The sequence below is a fragment of the Oncorhynchus nerka genome, linkage group LG13, assembly GCF_034236695.1.
Source record: "Oncorhynchus nerka isolate Pitt River linkage group LG13, Oner_Uvic_2.0, whole genome shotgun sequence".
Lineage (NCBI taxonomy): Eukaryota > Metazoa > Chordata > Actinopteri > Salmoniformes > Salmonidae > Oncorhynchus > Oncorhynchus nerka.
Genome location: NC_088408.1, coordinates 50,223,953 through 50,243,284, shown reverse-complemented (window position 1 = coordinate 50,243,284; position 19,332 = coordinate 50,223,953). Strand labels below are relative to the sequence as shown.

The 19,332-nt window shown below is 40.9% G+C and overlaps 1 protein-coding gene across 1 annotated transcript; it reads left to right on the top strand.

The window, feature by feature from the left end:
- The first annotated feature begins 2,323 nt into the window (after positions 1–2,323).
- sox11b (SRY-box transcription factor 11b) lies at positions 2,324–4,626 on the top strand. The gene is given in 2 exon segments (XM_029677269.2): positions 2,324–3,469; positions 3,471–4,626. Coding segments are annotated over 2 exon segments (1,041 nt in total). The 5' UTR covers positions 2,324–2,473; the 3' UTR covers positions 3,516–4,626.
- The last annotated feature ends 14,706 nt before the right edge of the window (positions 4,627–19,332 follow it).

The window sequence follows — 19,332 nt, the reverse complement described above, 5'->3', positions numbered from 1 at the left end:
ATAACTAAATAGGCTGTTACAAGCACTACAGGCCTGATGAAAGTAAAGAAAGTCATAAACACAAACATGATGCAACACTTCAAAAACAGCTAGTAACTCTTTGACAGGTATGATCAAATTGGAAAGTCCATTAATTCAGGTTACTGTTATTCATGAACACACACACCTAAACAAAAACACGTCAGCTGTAAATTGTCACATTGGACAACATTTTCCTGCCAGAGTGGCTGAGTGTGTGAGCCACATGTAACCAGCCTAATCTGATGAGAACACTGGGGCCTGAGTTGTCTGTTTTGGTAATGCATTTGAAGCTAGGGCCTGCCACACTACCCTGTGTACTTCCTGGGGAAAATGAAGCTGGTGAGTGCTCTCTCGATCTCTCACTCGCCCTCTCTTCCTCCTCTCCCTTTCTGCATTTCTAATGTCTCACCATATGAGATTGAATGGGGGGGAAGGTAGAGTAGAGTAGTGGATTTTCTGGAGTGCAGATCCAGAGGGGTAAATGATTGCCCTCTAGGGGATGAAAAGAGAGCTAGAAAAGCCTTATAAGAGGTGAATCTGGCAGCGGGGAAACAATAACTGATGCTAGGGTGGTCTTTAGAGAGAGGCTGCACTGTTCCTTGACACAGCAATCTTTGCTTCGGTCTCTGATAATATGACTCTATCTCTCTGGGTCACACAGAGTGTTTCTTGGTAGTCTTTTAAACAAGTCTACTTTGAAAAAAAATGTATACACCTTACACACATGGTTATGGTCTTACAAAAAGAAGACCTGTACCAGATATAGAGTTGAAAATTACATTTTGAGTTTGCATCCCAATATTACTATTTTTAAACATCACAGAAGACTGAAATTTAACAAAAAAAATTATGTTGAATAATTATGAAATTATAAAAATATTAACATTCCACCCATGAGGCCACTACAGGGTGATTGTATCATTTGATTGCAGGAATGGGTTGCTACTGCAAAAATGAAAGTTGGGTGGTTGGTCGGGAACGTTTAGCAATCCAAAGTTTGCGTGTTCGAATGTCATCATAGACAACTTTTTAAGCTAATTAGCAACTTTGCAACTACTTACTACTTTTTAGCTACTTTGTAATTACTTAGCATGTCAGCTAACCCTTCCCCTAAACTTAACCCTTTAACCTAACTCCGAACCCTAACCTTAACCCTAACCTCAACCGAACTAATGTTAGCAACCTAGCTAACTTTAGCATAAGTCATCTAGCACCTAGCTAACATAAGCAACATATTGTAACAATTGTAATTGTAAACACATCATTGTAAACACATCATACGAATCATACGAATTGCAATTTGTAACATACAATACATCCTACAATTCGTATTATATTGTACGACCGCTATTGCATATTTCACTGTAACGTAACAGTAACCGAAAGGTCACTGGTTTGAATCCCTGTGCCGGCAAGGTGGAAAAATCTGCCATTCTGCCCTTGAGCAAGGTGGTTAACCCCCAACAACAACTGCACCTCGGGCACCAATGACGTGAAGATCAATTAAGGCAGCCCCGGGTACTTTTCTGATTCAGAGGGATTGAGTTAAATGCGGAAGACACATTTCGGTTGAACACATTAATTTGTGCAACTGACAAGGTATCCCCTTTCCCTTTCATATCATACTAAATGGATTTTAGTAACATATAATACGTTTTGCTCTGAGACCAGGTTGCAGACCATCACATTAAAAAACTGGGATAACTTTCTTCAAATATGTTGTACACCACGTGAGGTTGGTGGCACCTTAATTGGGGAGAATGGGCTGGTGGTAATGACTGGAGCGGAATTAGTGGATTGATATCAAATCCAGGTGTTTGATGCCATTCCATTTGGCCATTTCGGTAATTATTATGAGCCATTCTCCCCTCAGCAGTCTCCTGTGTTGTATACATCAGATGTCTACAAACAAAACAAGAGTGAAATACACATTATTGTGGGTACTGCCTAAATAATATACATTACTGAGCTCAGGCGCCACAATGAGTCTCACTAATCCATTCAATATTCTAGACATCTGTTTGGCCAGAGAAAACAAAGCAATGCAATAATACTTGTTTTATGGGGAGGACTGTATGAAACTGATGCACACTTGTCTTCGACTTTCCCAATGTATCGTCTGCCAATCCCTACCATCAGTGTACATAACATTTTCCTGTCTCCACACCGTCTACCAATGAAATCTCGTGTGGCAGCAAAGGGTTAACGGAATGTCTGGAAACTGCTGGGCGGAGTGAAGAGCTGTGATTGGGTAATTAAAAATGACGTAAACGATATGAAAGACCAAAAAAACTAGCTAAGAAGGCAGTTGGTAACTTTGGGAGGGGGTTGTTTGGTTGAGCGAGAAGTGTTAAGGGTAACTAACATAAGCTAAGTAGCACAGCAAGGAGTTACCAGAAAGTGCCCGTGGGTATTTAAAACGCGGCAGTGGACTTGAAACACACAACGGAACATGGTGCAGCAAACAGAACACAGTGAGACAGAGAGTAGCAGAGAAGCTACAGACACTGAGGAAAGCGAACTGATGGCGTGTAGCCCGGTGCCACTGAAATCCGTGAAAGCTGACTGGTGCAAGACAGCAACCGGTCACATCAAACGACCCATGAATGCATTTATGGTGTGGTCGAAAGTCGAGAGGAGAAAGATCATGGAGCAGTCTCCGGACATGCACAACGCGGAAATCTCCAAAAGACTGGGAAAGCGGTGGAAATTGTTGAAGGACAGTGAAAAGATCCCGTTTATCAGGGAAGCCGAGAGGCTCCGGCTACAACACATGGCTGACTACCCTGACTACAAGTACCGACCCAAGAAGAAACCAAAGCTTGACAGTTCCACAAAACAAGCCGCGCAATCACCGGAGAAGACTAACATTAAACCTGTGAAAGCCCCGGCTAAGAAATTCGCTAAATTAAAAACTATGAAGGCGGTGACAACGAGACCGTCTCACGACCCTCGTTATGACTATGTTTTCACCAGTTTTACAACTAGCAAATCTGTAAAAATGGAATATTCTGATGAGGATGACGACGAAGAGGACTACGAGGAGGAAGTGTTCTCTCGGATTAAAATGGAAGAGGACGAGGAACCAATACCGTACAACATCGCCAAAGTGCCGGCGAGTCCCACTCTGAGCTCCACTGCAGAGTCTGAGGGTGCGAGCATGTACGAGGAGTCCCGGAATGCGAACGCAGCTCCTACCAGACTGTTCTACAATTTCAAGAACATTACCAAGCAGAACACAATTTGCCCTGCATCACTCTCACCAGCATCTTCATTCAGGTCGGTCTCCACCTCGTCCAGTTCCAGCGAAGACGCCGATGACTTACTGGTTGACTTCAGTTTAAATCTAGCCTCCAGTGCTCACGGAGTGGAGCTGGGGACCTCGAATTCAGGAAATCTGTCTCTTTCCTTGGTGGATAAGGACTTGGACTCTTTCAGTGAGGGCAGCCTTAGCTCTCACTTTGAATTCCCAGACTATTGCACCCCCGAATTGAGCGAAATGATCGCAGGCGATTGGCTTGACGCTAACTTTTCAGATTTGGTGTTTACCTACTAGCTAGCTACGTACAAAAGGGAATCATTCTCTAGTAGTAGCGGGAACAGTGTTATATCAGTTTCCTCTCCAGACCTGTGTGCTATCATGTAGGCAAGGAGAGGGTCCTCGAACTGAAACAAATTCGTTACAATGCGGTACTATTGCAAAAAAAAAAAAAACTGTGACATTAATTTGTCACCATGACTTGGTTTTATGGATTTCCCTCGGATCTGCAGTGAAACTGCTCAAATTTAAAAGCGGACCACAGACTGAACTATGCATTCCCATCTCACTTGTAACCACTGGTCTGAACACGGCTGGGCTGATCCGAGGCAAAAATCTGAGACACTGTTCATTCAGGATGTATAACTTTTCAAAGGTGTTATGATTTTCTGTATTCCACAACTTTGTTTTAATTAGTTCCGATTCCCTCCTGTTATGGAAAAATTGTAAGTAGTAGGCTAACTCCGAATACTGTAAGTAGTACGCTAAATCCACAGGATGCAGCATTTTGATACATAACCAACACATACCTCATCTTTGGAAAAATATATATATTTTCTGGCATATTTTTGTACAGTTTAACGAAGGGAATGTTCTTACTGTGCTTTCAATTGTTTGTTTTTTAAAAGTTTTTTTTCAGGCACTTGTATCCGGTTTCATTTAGCATGCAAGGGTTGAAAAGATGTCAAGTTGCATCGACATGCCTTGCAATTATTTTAAGCTATGGTATATGTACAGAAGTAGAGCATATTTGGGGTGCTTAATGAGTTCAATTGGAATTGGTGACTGTGGACCTCTTGCTGGTACTAGATTTAAGATTGTACATGTTCTGTAAAATTGTAAAATTAGGAGTTTATGTATATGTGTGAATGGGTCCCAAATAGCAGGTATGAAACTGGATTTTCTTTGTATTTTATCTTATTGGCACATTTATTTCTCTTTATTTTGTGCAATATAGGCTACTCTTAAATGGACTGTCCACATTTTTTTTGTAGCAAATGAAATGCGTTACTTGTCGTCATGCTGAAGTCTGTATCTTGACAACTGAATAAATCAGCTGGAACTGATTCAACTGAATGTCCATGTTTTTTTAATGGGGACATTATTGATAAAAAATACTATTGGCTGTTTTTTAGGACTTATCTGGCCAAGTGTAGCAGCTATTTGGCAAGGACAACTCTTCAGCTTGTTTAAATTACATCAAATAGCCTCTCATTTTTTCATTACTTTTCAGTGTGGGCATTTTATTGAGACCTTGGCATCCCTGAGAAATGCTCTGATATCACACCTTGCAGTGATTTGTTCAACTTTAGCATTACTTTTACCCAATACTGTGTGAATGTCAACACCCTCTTCTTCCAATTGTAGGCCTACAGGTTATTGTACTATATTTTATGTTCCTGTGTTAACCTTTAAGTCATTCTTATCAGACATCTTACAGGATCTGTGCCTGCTCATGAACAAAGGTAGACTATTTAAGTGTATTATTCCCACTTATGATTTTGCAGGATGTTAAACTTTGCTCCTGATAATATTCAACTACATGAAGCCAAAGAAGTACAGTAGTCATCTCAAGACTTATTGGTGAGTCAAAATACTCCGGTCCCAACACCTCTCCTGCATTGGTCTGATCGCACCCTGACCAATGGCACCCTATTCACTGTATAGTGCACTAGTTTTGACCATAGCCCTATGAGGAGTGGTGTAGGGAATAGGGAATAACGTTCACTTTTTCACCACTGTTAATGCTGGTACCACTATCACTTGTTTTGAGACAGACAACTGGTAGGCTACAACTTGCATCCACACAGCCATTTTAAATAGGCTCATTGGTACCTTATTTGGATAGAGGTTAATCCACTCAATCATCTAATGTTCCTCACCTAGCTCGTCTCCTGTGGTGATATGTAAACATTGACAGCTATGGTTTGTTGGCTTTTGCCAGATAGACAGTGACCCATTCACCCCATAAAGTGTTTGTCTTAATTTGCAAAAGGAATACTGTTGCCTACCAGCTAAGCCACCACAATTTACATTTACTTTACCATGACTAGCAGAACAATTCAATCCCCACATTCACTCAGCCAAGTTGTATGTTCATAGAAGCAGTTAGTGTGTATGGGGTTGTGTGGCTTCCCATTTATAAATGTAGTACATGATTGCCATATTTTGATGGCATTTTCATCTATGGGGGACTGTAAGGACACAGGACATGCTCCTATTGGCACCCTATTCCCTATATAGTGCACTACTTTTGGGTAGAGCCCTATAGCTTCTAAACACATTAAAAGTCATGAAAAGATAGAGTTGGTCCAGACAACACTATGGCCTTTTGACGGATACAAAAACAGGTAGCAACCGTTTCATAATAGCACAAGACTGACTGCAATGTCAACATGCCGGCACCAGGCTACTTTACTCACTAGTCCTCCACACTGTGTCACAATATGCATGCATCAGCTCTAACACACACGAGGTGTGTGTTATTGCCTTTGGATCAGAGTCCTCTGTGCTCCTTCTCTTATTGACATAAGATGCTCTTCCTGTTGGAAGGAGAGAGCAGATGTGTTAACCTGCAGAACTTCAAAAACGAATAGCCTGAAATCATTAGCAAACACAACACACAGATAAAGGTCGTCAAGGCTTTTACTCTCCTAATGTTGTTTAGAAAATCTACGCTTGGCTTGATTCCAATTTAGTGGAGAGAGGCTAGAGAGTGCTTGTTCATCCTTGTTGCAAATGTATTACATTATGGACACATTTTTGTTCATGTGATGTATTTATTTGCAATTCTACAGCTGTTCTTCATGCTCCCGCAACACTTAGTTCTGCCCCTGTCCTTTATGGCCTGCATACCAAATGGCACCCTATTCCCTATTTAGTGCACTACTTTTGACCTGGGCCCATATAACTCTGGTAAAATGTAGTGCACTACATAAGGAATAGGGTGCCATTTCGGGGAAAATCCATTAACTTGGATTTGTCCCACACACCAACAGAACATAATGATTTGAAAATATAATTTAATCTTTTTGTGGTGTGGCTGTAGCCGCGTCGTAACAGAATATAGTCTCATGGATCTGGATAAGAGCGTCTGCTAAATGACTTAAATGTAAATGTTAAATGTTGATCAATATTTATTTAATCTATTATGATCTGTATTATATTCATAATCCAATTCAGTTAGGCCAAAGACACTCTACCAACCGACACTCTGGGATGCCTGAGTTTCAAACCAAGACAAAGAATCCATACATTGGATTTTGGAACACGGGGCCCTGTCTAGAGTGGGCCATACATATTAGTTGGAAAACAGCCTACCAGCTCATGGTTGTTATTCATTAGTGCACACCGTAGCAAAACATTTTGCAAAAGGAAAACGTATGTTTCTTAGTCCCTCCCTGTTTCAATCCGTGTTTTGAGTATGACTCCGCTCACTCCTTCCTTTGCCGCATATATGTTCATCTGTAGAAAGAAAGTTACAATCTGGCCTGCTGCCAAAATGCATCGGTTTGAATATTAATTCCATGTTCTTTTTGTGGAGAGCAGTGCTGTATGTCACCTTTCAGTGTACTCAAAGATCCTTGCACAGACCCTTTTCTAACTGTCCTGTATTTTGAGTGAGGTAAATAAAGCACTATATTAACTGTTTTTATGGCTTTACAAATTGCAATGCTTGTAAATGAGGAAGCTTGTTGATATATCTCTAACGGCTTTCTCCTTTCCGGTACGAAGCAAAAGAAGTAAAGACGAATAGGTTTAACGGTAGAGGATAATACTTCAAGTTTTTAAAATAATATCACCTCCTTCCATGTGGCTATCCTTAGAACCACTGACAACAAAGGGAATGTAATTTTCACTTAGGCCATAGAAAATAATTTAAAATGTAATACACGCCCAATTCCACTGTGTTCATAAAGCAAGACAAACATAATTCCCATTATCGGTCTCCCCCTGCTCACCATTCTTTAGGTTGCCCTGACAACCTAAAGGTGTATCAGCGCTCCGTCTCCCAAATGGCACACTATTCCCTATATAGAGGTAATCTAGTGCCATTTGGGACTCATCCATTGTTAGTGGCTCTAATTTGAAAGTCAATCTAGTGCTGTGGCTCACTGCATGATTAGCACAGGAAGCTGAGTGTGCTACAGGGGTTAATTATGATGAATGCAAAGCTCAGGCCTTTAGGGGTCTTAGTCCTAAAAATGAAGTGAACTCTTTCTCCAACCACATCAAGATTACATCCCAAATGGCACCCTGTTCCCTTTATAGTGCACTACTTTTGAGCCCAGAGGGCTCTGGTCAAATGTAGGGTATTTTAAAGGGAATAAGGTGCTGTTTGAAGGAAATAGGGTGCCGTTTGGGACGCCCCCAAATGTGCCATCCTGAATCTAGGTTCTAAATTAGGTTCCTTCCTCAACGTGTGATTGTCTTGATTACTAGACTGTGTTTAATTCATAATCTTAGTCTGTGTTTAATAGCATAATCTCCGGTTAAGATGTCTATGCTTGTCAGACACATCTAATATGGTTCAGATGAAATATGCCCCCTTGGTCTTCCTCTTAACTCGGTCATTGGCTGAATCCCAAATAATATCCTATTCCCTAGTGTTCTTCTCAAAAGTATTGCACGATGTACAGTGGCAAGAAAAAGTATGAACCCTTTGGAAATACCTGGTTTCTGCATAAATTGGTCAGTAAAGTTGATCTTCATCTAGGTCACAACAACAGTCTGCTTAAACTAATAACACACAAACAATTATACATTTTCATGTCTTTATTGAACACACTGTGTAAACATTCACAGTGCAGGGTGGGAAAAGTATGTTAACCTTTGCATTTAATAACTGGTTGACCCTCCTTTGGCAGCAACAACCTCAACCAAACGTTTTCTGTAGTTGCGGCTCAGACCTGCACAACGGTCAGGAGGAATTTTGGACCATTCCGCTTTACAAAACTGTTTCATTTTAGCCATATTCTCGAGATGTCTGGTGTGAACTGCTCTCGAGGTCATGCCACAGCATCTCAATCGGATAGAGGTCAGGACTCTGAGCCTCTCCAGAAGGCGTATTTTCTTCTGTTGATTTACTTCTGTGTTTTGGGTCGTTGTTCTGTTCCGTCAACCAACTTCTGTTGAGCTTCAATTGGCGGACAGATAGTCTAACATTCTCCTGCAAAATGTCTTGATAAACTTGAATTTATTTTTCCATCAGGGCTGTCCAGGCCCTGAGGCAGCCCCAAACCATTTTTTTTATTTCACCTTTATTTAATCAGGTAGGCTAGTTGAGAACAAGTTCTCATTTACAACTACGGCCTGACCAAGATAAAGCAAAGCCTTGCGACACAAACAACGGAGTTACACATGGAATAAACAAGCGTACAGTCAATAACACAATAGAAAAAAAGTCTATATACAGTGTGTGCAAATGGCGTGAGCAGGTAAGGCAATAAATAGGCCATAGTATCGAAGTAATTACAATTTAGCAAATTAACACTGGAGTGATAGATGAGCAGATGGGGATGTGCAAGTAGAAATACAGGTGTGCGAAAGAGCAGAAAAGAAAATTAAAACAATATGGGGAAGAGGTAGGTAGATTGTGTGGGCTATTTATAGATGAGCTATGTACAGCTGCAGCGATCGGTTAGCTGCTCAGATAGCTGATGTTTAAAGTTAGTGAGGGAAATATGTCTACAGCCATGATGCTCCCTCCACCATACTTTACAGTTAGGATGAGGTTTTGATGTTGGTGTGCTGTGCCTTTTTTTCTCCGCTCATAGGGTTGTGTTCCTTCCAAACAACTCAACTGTAGTTTTATCTGTCCACAGAATATTTTGCCAGTAGCTCGTGGAACATCCAAGTGCGCTTTTGCAAACTTCAGACATGCAGCAAAGTTTTTTTGGGACAGCAGTGGCTTTTTCCGTGGTGTCCTACCATGAACACCATTGTTGTTTATTGTTTTACATATTGTAGACTTGTCAACAGAGATGTTTGCATGTTCCAGAGATTTCTGTAAGTCTTTAGCTGACACTCTAGGATTCTTCTTAACCTCATTGAGCATTCTGCGCTGTGCTCTTGCAGTTATCTTTGCAGGACAGCCACTCATAGGGAGAGTAGCAACAGTGTTGAACTTTCTCAATTTATAGACAATTTGTCTTACCGTGGACTGATGAACATCAAGGCTTTTAGAGATACTTTTGTAACCCTTTCCAGCTTTATGCAAATTAACAATTCTTAATCTTAGGTCTTCTGCGATCTCTTTGGTTTGTGAGGCATGGTTCACATCCGGCAATGCTTCTTGTGAATAACAAACTCAAATTCGGTGAGTTTTTTTTATAGGGCAAGGCAGCCCTAACCAACATCTCCAATCTCATCTCATTGATTGGACTCCAGGTTAGCTGACTCCAATTAGCTTTTGCAGAAGTCATTAGCCTAGGGTTTCACATACTTTTTACAACCTACACTGTGAATGTGTAAATTATGTATTTAATATAGACAAGAAAAATACAATCTGTGTTATTATTTTAAGCACACTGTCTATTGTTGTGACGTAGATGAAGATCAGATCAAATGTGATGTCTAATTTATGCAGAAATTCAGGTAATTCCAAAAGGTTCACATACTTTTTCTTGCCACTGTGGGTAAAGGGTGCCATTTCGGACACAGTCATTAAAGAGAAGTTGACCTGAGGAATGACCATTAGAACTGTTCTATTATGTATGATGTCGTAGTAGTAGGTAGTATGATGTCAATACTATGTTCTCTCTGTCAAATCACTGTTGTTGTAACATGGGATATAAAGACATTAACTTCTTATGGCTTGAATCCCGCTAACGGGATTGATATGACAACAGCCAGTGAAAGTGCAGGGCGCCAAATTCAAAACGGAAATCTCATAATTAAAATTCCTCAAATATAAGTATTTTACACCATTTTAAAGATAAACTTGTTGTCAATCCCACCACAGTGTCCGATTTCAAAAAGGTTTTACGACGGAGGCACACCAAACGATTATGTTAGGCCTGTACCTAGTCACAGAAAAACACAGCCGTTTTTCCAGTCAAAGAGAGGAGTCACAAAAAGCAGAAATGGAGATAAAATGAATCACTAATCTTTGATGATCTTCATCAGATGACACTCATAGGTCTTCATGTTACGCAAATCATGAATGTTTTGTTCGATAAAGTTCATATTTATATACAAAAATCTGAGTTTACATTGGCGCGTTGTTTAGTAGTTCCAAAACATCCGGTGATTTTGCAGAGAGCCACATCAATTTACAGAAATACTCATAATAAACATTGATAAAAGATACAACTATCATGGATGGAATTATAGATACACTTCTCCTTAATGCAACCGCTGTGTCAGATTTTTAAAAAACTTGACCGAAAAAGCACACCATGCAAAAATCTGAGTACAGCACTCAGACAACAAATCAAGCCATACAGATATCCGCCATGTTGTGGAGTCAACTGAAGTCAGAAATGACATTATAAATATTCACTTACCTTTGATCTTCATCAGAATGCACTTCCAGGAATCTCAGTTCCACAATAAATGTTTGATTTTGACAAAAAATTCAAAAAGTTCCGTTACAGTCCGTAGAAACATGTCAAACGAAGTATAGAATTAATCTTTAGGATCTTTTTAACATAAATCTTTAGTAATGTTCCAACTGGAGAATTCCTTTGTCTTCAGAAATGCAATGGAATGCGCGTGACCAGCTCATGCCACCCTGCCAGACCATTGACTCATTCAGCTCCCATTCCCCCCTCATTCACAGTAGAAGCATCAAACGGTTCTAAAGACTATTTACATCTAGTGGAAGCCTTGAAGTGCAATTTGACCCCATAGACACTGTATATTCGATAGGCAAAGAGTTGAACAACTACAAACCTCAGATTTCCCACTTCCTGGTTGGGTTTTTTTCTCAGGTTTTTGCCTGCCATATGTGTTCTGTTATACTCACAGACATCATTGAAACAAAATAGAAACGTCAGTGTTTTCTATCCCAATCTACTAATAATATGCATATTTTAGCAACTGGGCCTGAGTAGCAGGCAGTTTACTCTGGGCACCTTATTCATCCAAGCTACTCAATACTGCCCCCAGCCATAAGAAGTTAACTTCTTCGATATAGGGGGCGCTCTTTTAATTTTTGGATAAAAAACGTTCCCGTTTTAAACAAGATATTTTGTCACGAAAAGATGCTCGACTATGCATATACTTGACAGCTTTGGAAAGAAAACACTGACGTTTCCAAATCTGCAAAGATATTATCTGTGAGTGACACAGAACTGATGCTACAGGCGAAACCAAGATGAAATTTCAAACAGGAAATGCCCCAGATTTTGAATGCGCTTTGTTCCAATGTCTCCTTATATGGCTGTGAATGCGCAAGGAATGAGCCTACACTTTCTGTCGTTTCCCCAAGGTGTCTGCCTGGGAGTTAATTTGGAAAAAAGTTCGGCGTTGTAATGACTGAATTTTAGTTTTTTTTTCTTAGCCAAACGTGAACAAAAAGGAGCGATTTCTCCTACACAAATAATCTTTTTGGAAAAACTGAACAGTTGCTATCTAACTGAGAGTCTCTTCATTGAAAACATCCGAAGTTCTTCAAAGGTAAATGATTTTACTTGAATACTTTTCTTGTTTTTGTGAAAATGTTGCCTGCTGAATGCTAGGCTTAATGCTATGCTAGCTATCAATACTCTTACACAAATGCTTGTGTAGCTATGGTTGAAAAGCATTTTTTTTTTGAATCTGAGATGACAGTGTTGTTAACAAAAGGCTAAGTAAGCTTGTGAGCCAATATATTTATTTCATTTCATTTGCGATTTTCATGAATAGTTAACGTTGCGTTATGGTAATGAGCTTGAGGCTATAATTACGCTCCCGGATATGGGATTGCTCGACGCAACAGGTTAAGGGATATTATTTAGATTGCTTTAGAAGTATTTCAAAGTCAGGAGGTAATATATAAAGAGTGAGGACAGATCATTAACAAGGTGTGATGTGAGATGTTATGTTGGTGCTTTTCTATTTATTTCTATGTTCGTGCTTTTCTATAAACCAATTTCTGTGTTCATGTAATTATGAATCTGCAATTTGGCAGTACGACCAGACCCTTGTTCTGAGAATGATATTTAAGTTTTGAGAACAATATCTCAGAAGTACAGAGTACAGATCCCCAAAAAACGACTTAAATAGTACTTTAAAGTGTTTTTACATAAGCACTTTTACAACACTGCCAAACGGGCGCTTAAATACATTTGGCCACACCTATACTTGGCATGAAGGCCATCTATTTTGAGGTAAATATACCACAGAACATTAAACATGACGGAGAGACCATATACATGCTCTCCAAACAGACAACGAAGATATTGACAGTAACCTGGTGTTGAGCAGTTTGGGCTCTCCAAACAATGTTTCCACTTGGAGAATGAGAATGGCATGAATGTACAGTTAAAGTTGGATTTAACATATACATAGGTTGGAGTCAATAAATCTAGTTTTTCAACCACTCCACACATTTCTTGTTAACAAACTATAGTTTTGGCAAGTTGGTTAGGACATCTACTTTGTGCATGACACAAGAAATATTTCCAACTTTTGTTTAACAGACAGATTATTTCAGAACGTGGTACCTTCAGGCCTTTGGAAATTGCTCCCAATGATGAACCAGACTTGTGGAGGCCTCCAAATTTTTTTGCGGTGCAGTAACCAAACATTGTAAATTAATGTGGGACTATGTTGGGATTAACAGTAACTTCACTGATGAATATATTTCTCACGGGGTATTGATAAAACATTGACTAACAATTTACACAATGAAACAAAGTGATAACGAATTGGTGAGAGTCAGTGGAGAGAAATGTGCCTGTTGCCAGACACCACTCCCACTGATTCTCGTCTCTACATTTTACATTACGCTTGAGACACGTTCCTCACACATAAGCAGTAATCTTAATACATTGTCAGGACGTAAACCCCCCAGCAGTGACAACTTCTGTGCCACACCCAGGAACATTTTGCGGTGCAGTTATTTTCTCTCCAAGCCCAGAGAAAGGGTCAGAGCACACCCTCTCCTCTCCAGGCTCCAGAGAGAGCTCGGTCATAATCAACTCAGTGTCAGTCGGGATAAAAACCTCACACACCCCATGATAGGGCAGACACTCCTGGAACAGCAGAGGAGCAGGAAGGAGACAGTTCGGCCTCCAACACGACCTCCTCACCAGAGTGCAGAGGGGGGCGTATCACATTATTCACTTAGCCTACCACAGAGATGAGAAGCATTTATTCCAGCTTTTTATGGAAACCCAAAGGATCAATACCTCCCAAGTGGCTTTCCATAGCCACCCCCCTACACACACTGTCCATTGTGCTGACACAGCGCAGATTTGAGATTTGTTTTGCGCCAACCTGTCACTCAATCATTTGAACTTTTTTGCTATTTTTATAAAGAACATAAGACTGAAAGGGGCCCAAGTTTGAACTGACGGGGCTAAGCCCTCCCAGAGTGCAAAGAACCTTGGCGTGACCCTGGACAACACTCTGTCATTCTCTGCAAACATCAAATCAGTAACTCGCTCCTGCAAGTTCATGCTCTACAACACCTGTAGAGTATGACCTTTCTTCACAGTGCAGGTCCTAATTCAGGCACTTGTCATCTGCCATCTAGACTACTGCAATTCTTTGTTTGCTGGGCTACCCACTTGTGCCATAAACCCCCTGCAACCTATCCAGAATGCCGCAGCACACCTGGTGTTCTCACACTCTACTGGCATCCAGTCGATGCCCACATCCTCTTCAAGACCCTGGTGCTTGCTTACGGGCAGCAAGGGAAACTGCCCCTCCTTACCTTCAGACTATGTTCATACCCTACATCCCAACCCGAGCAGTCTGTTCCACCACCTCTGGTCTCTTGGCTCTCCCAGCTCAACGGGAGGACAACTCCGCTCAGCCCAGTCAAAGCTCTTTTTATAAAAAATATGGCTAGGAAAAACTCCTTAGAAAGGCAGGAACCTAGGAAGAAACCTAGAGAGGAACCAGGCTCTGAAGGGTGACCAGTCCTTTTCTGACTGTGCCGGGTGGGGATTACAATAGTACAAGGCCAGATTATGAACATCTTGAATAACAGATGACCAGCAGGGCTTGAAATGTATCTGAATAAATGACTCTCACGGCCCCCACCTCATGTTATTTTTTTCATTGATTCTCAATTCGACTACAAACCTATCATCGGTATGCGTGGTCAAAGAGCTCTATGTTCATGTCATCTGACCAATGTACTGGTTCCAATCCACGTGCCAATACTGTTTAGCAAACCTCTGCCGTTTGCATTTGTTGGGTAACATGAAAATTAAGCTCTTTGGCCACACAAAACCAGTGATGGGTTTGGCGTCAATGACAATGCATGAGCAGAAAAGAACCCCATTACCTGCTGTATAATATGGTGGTGGATTTTTTTATGTTAGGGGGCTATTTTGCTTCTGTTGGTCCTAGGGCCCCTGGGCATCAAGAACTTTCCCCAGTACTAGGACATTTTAGCCAAAAACCTGCTTGCCTCTGACAAGAGGCTGAAACTTGGCTGTAAGTGGATCTATCAGCAACGCAATAACCCCAAGCACACATCAAAATCGACAAATAAATAGTTAATTGGCTTTGAAATCAACATTTTGCAATGGCCATCTCAGTCTCCGGAATTGAAACCCATTGAAAAAGGATCAGTGTCGTTATCCTTGCAAGGTGAGGTATTGAAACCAGTGGTATTGAAAACAGGGTGTCAATAATTCTGACATACACTACCGGTCAAAAGTTTTAGAACACCTACTCATTCAGGGGTTTTTCTTCATTTTACTATTTCCTACATTGTAGAATAATAGTGAATACATAAAAACTATGAAATAACACATATGGAATCATGTAGTAACCAAAAATGTGTTAAACAAATCAAGATATAGTTGAGATTCTTCAAATAGCCACCCTTTGCCTTGATGACAACTTTGCACACTCTTGGCATTCTCTCAACCAGCTTCAGCTAGAATACTTTTCCAACAGTCTTGAAGGAGTTTCCACAAATGCTGAGCACTTGTTGGCTGCTTTCTCTTCACTCGGTCATCCCAATTTGGTTGAGGTCGGGGGATTGTGGAGGCCAGGTCTTCTGATGCAGCACTCCATCACTCTCCTTCTTGGTAAAATAGCCCTTACACAGCCTGGAGGTGTGTTGGGTCATTGTCCTGTTGAAAAACTCCTGATCGTCCCAATAAGCCCAAACCAGATGGTGTATCGCTGCAGAATGCTGTGGTAGCCAGGCTGGTTGTGTGCCTTGAATTCTAAATAAATCACAGAGTGTCACCAGCAAAGCACCCCCACACACCCCCCTCCATGCTTTACAGTGGGAAATATACATCAGTTCACCCACACGCGTCTCATAAAGACACTGCGGTTGGATCCAAAAATCTCAAATTTGGACTCCAGACCAAACAACTTACTTCCATCAGTCTAATGTCCATTGCTTGTGTTTATTGGCCCAAGCAAGTCTCTTCTTCTTATTGGTGTCCTTTAGTAGTGGTTTCTTTGCAGCATTTCAACCATGAAGGCCTGATTTAAACAGTCTTCTTTGAGCAGTTGATGTTGAGATGTGTATGTTAGTTGAACTCTGAAGCATTTATTTGGGCTGCAATTTCTGGGGGCTGCTAACTCTAATGAACTTATCCTCTGCAGCAGAGGTAAATGGGTCTTCCATTGCTGTGGCGGTCCTCATGAGAGCCAGTTTCATCATGGTGCTTGATGGTTTTTGCGACTGCACTTGAAGAAACTTTCAAAGTTCTTGACCTTCATGCCCTAAAGTGATGATGGACTGTCTTTTCTCTTTGCTTATTTGAGCTGTTCTTGCCATAATATGGACTTAGCCCTATTTTGTAAAAGACCATCTTCTGTATACCTTGTCACAACACAACTGATTGGCTCAAACGCGTTAAGGAAAAAATACCACAAACTTTTAACAACGCGCACCTGTTAATTGAAATGCATGCCAGGAAATGCAAGCCACCTCATGAAGCTGGTTGAGAGAATGCAAAGAGTGTGCAAAGCTGTCATCAAAGGCAAAGGGCTATTTGAAGAGTCTCAAATATATTTAGATTTGTTTAACACGGTTTTTGTTACTATATGTGTCATTTCATAGTGTTGTTGTCTTCACCATTATTCTGCAATGTAGAAAATACTAAATGAAGAAAACCCCTTGAATGAAAAGGTGTTCAAAAACTTTTGACCGGTAGTGTATATTTTAGTATTTGTTTTATTACTCAAAATCTCTTGCTCTGAGCAATTTTTGGGATTATACAATATAGCTAAGTATTTTAATTATTTATTTTATACAGTAACTTTTGCTCATCTTTATCAAGAGTGTCAATAATTTCGGACCCCACTGTATCTATGTACTGTATATGTGCGTATGTCTACCGGGGAGAATGGATTATGCAAAAGATACATTTCCGTTGCAAATGGAAAATAAAGAAATCTTATTTTTCTTCTGTCAAAGATTTATCAGACTGACAAAACACTACAAGCAAATCTGCTCCAGCAATGCCATGCTGCTGTTCGGAGTGAGTGAGTACCTGCTAGGGGCCATTGCCAACAGTGTTTCATGCCTGCGAACTAAGGTGGTCTTCAGGGGGAATGAAGACACAGACAGACACCCTAGACAGCCAGACATATTTTAATGTTGGTTATATGATACATACATGTGCTAACAGAATCTAGTTGCATGTGATCAAACCAAATTGGGCCTCGTGTCTAAAGCCTGAAATTATGTCCATAACTCATGAAGGCACCTGCTGCTAGGGTGCAGGTGGGGATTCAAGAGAACATCATGTTTTTGTAGTTCAGGTCAAGCCTCAAGCATACATTTCAGGCAAATTTGTGTCCAATTTTGAAGGAGAAAAGAGGAGCTCCACTCCCTCATGTGCTCCAGGTGGAGTTAGGATTTTGTTCCAAATGACACACTATTCCCTCTATAGTGCACTACTTTGGACGAGACACAATAGGAAATAGGGTGCCTTTTGGGGACGCAGGCTGAAGCTCTGTCCTTACAAGGAGCTATTAAAAAGGGGCATTTAATATCCAAAACCAAAGTAGAATAAAATGGATTAATCATTAAAGCCCAATTGTTATGTCGAGTTCTTAATTAAGAGACTGGGTAATCCAGCAATTCACATCTAATCCAGCAATTCACATCTGAGTTGGCTGGCTGGTTAGACAATGTCTGCCTACCAACTGGCACCCTATTCCCTACATAGTGTACTTTTCTCCAGGGCCCCTAGCGGACTCTGGTCAAAAGTAGTACACTAGATAGGGTATAGGGTGCCATTAGGAGCATATTCACTGTACCCGTCATGTACGGTTTACCATAAGCCTTATTTTTACTTAGTTGGCCAGTTTTAAAAGACCAGCGCACGGCAAACAAATCCCCTATTCAAAAGGCTCTTAAGAGACACCATACTTTCCTCATCCACTAAGTATCAACTTCAGCTCAGTTAATTGCACTGCATTTAAAACAATTTGGGCCCGTGGTGACAGAGCCTAGCTCCCTGATGAAAGCTAATGACGGCTGCATTTACATGCCGAAGCCTTTTGACAAGGCTCCCCATCATCACTCCACTTAGTACCCTACTCCTTAGCACTACATTATATAAGGAATAGGGTGTCATTTGGGATGCAGTCTTAGACATACACTTAAACATAGGAACCAGATTGACATACTTCTCAGGCGTTTTCATTTTGTCATTCTGACATGGTGGTAATTGCAGAGGGAAATGTTAGCTAGGCTAATGGACAGATGATTCAGCCTTGAGTCAGACTCAAACAAAGGCCTAAATTAAGAATATGTAACCACAGAATGTACATACAGGGAACTGTACTAGGCCTGGGAACAAATCTTTACTTTACTACCAGTAAAGACACAAGGTTTCAAGTGGCACAGAGGTCTAAGGCACTGCATCTCAGTCCTTGAGAGGTCACTACAGACACCCTGGTTCAAATCCAGGCGGTATCACAATTGTTCGTGATTGGGAGTCCCATAGGGTGGCTCACAATTGGCCAATCGTCGTCCGGGTTTGGCCGGTGTAGGCCGTCATTGTAATTAATAATTTGTTCTTAACTGACTTGCCTAGTTAAATAAAATAGTCTCTCATTCAGTTGTTTTGAAAGGCCATTTCTAAGCATTATTCAGGTGACATACAAAGCATTGCAATGCTGCAATTATTGAAGCCTTTGGATATGGAACACTAGCGCTGAATGTTTCGATAGAGAAAAAACAGATATCATACCCTCGGAGATTGTGCTGAGGTAAATCTTGCTGTGTGTAAGATATTGGGATATTACAGTGGCATGCACCGACACTGTGCCATGGAGAGGAGATGAGAAGAACTTTAGGGTTCAGGACAAGTCTATCTTTATTAACATGACAAGGCTGCACCCCACGATGCAGCAGAAATGGTAAATCAATGACTGTATCACGTAACCTCATCCTGGTGCCAGACTTCACCCCGATTAAGTCCCATTGTAGATGTGTTAAAATGGCAGCCTAATGGAATATCATGAGTTGTGGGGAAATGTAATAGGCTAGAGGATTAAATATATTCCCTTTGGTGCACTTACACGTTACAAAGACCGAAAATGTCCATAAAACCTCAAGGTAAAGGCTTGCACATATTGCACCAAATGTGGATCTAGCGTTCGTCTGCCGATTGTTCAGCGCGCTGTGTTTT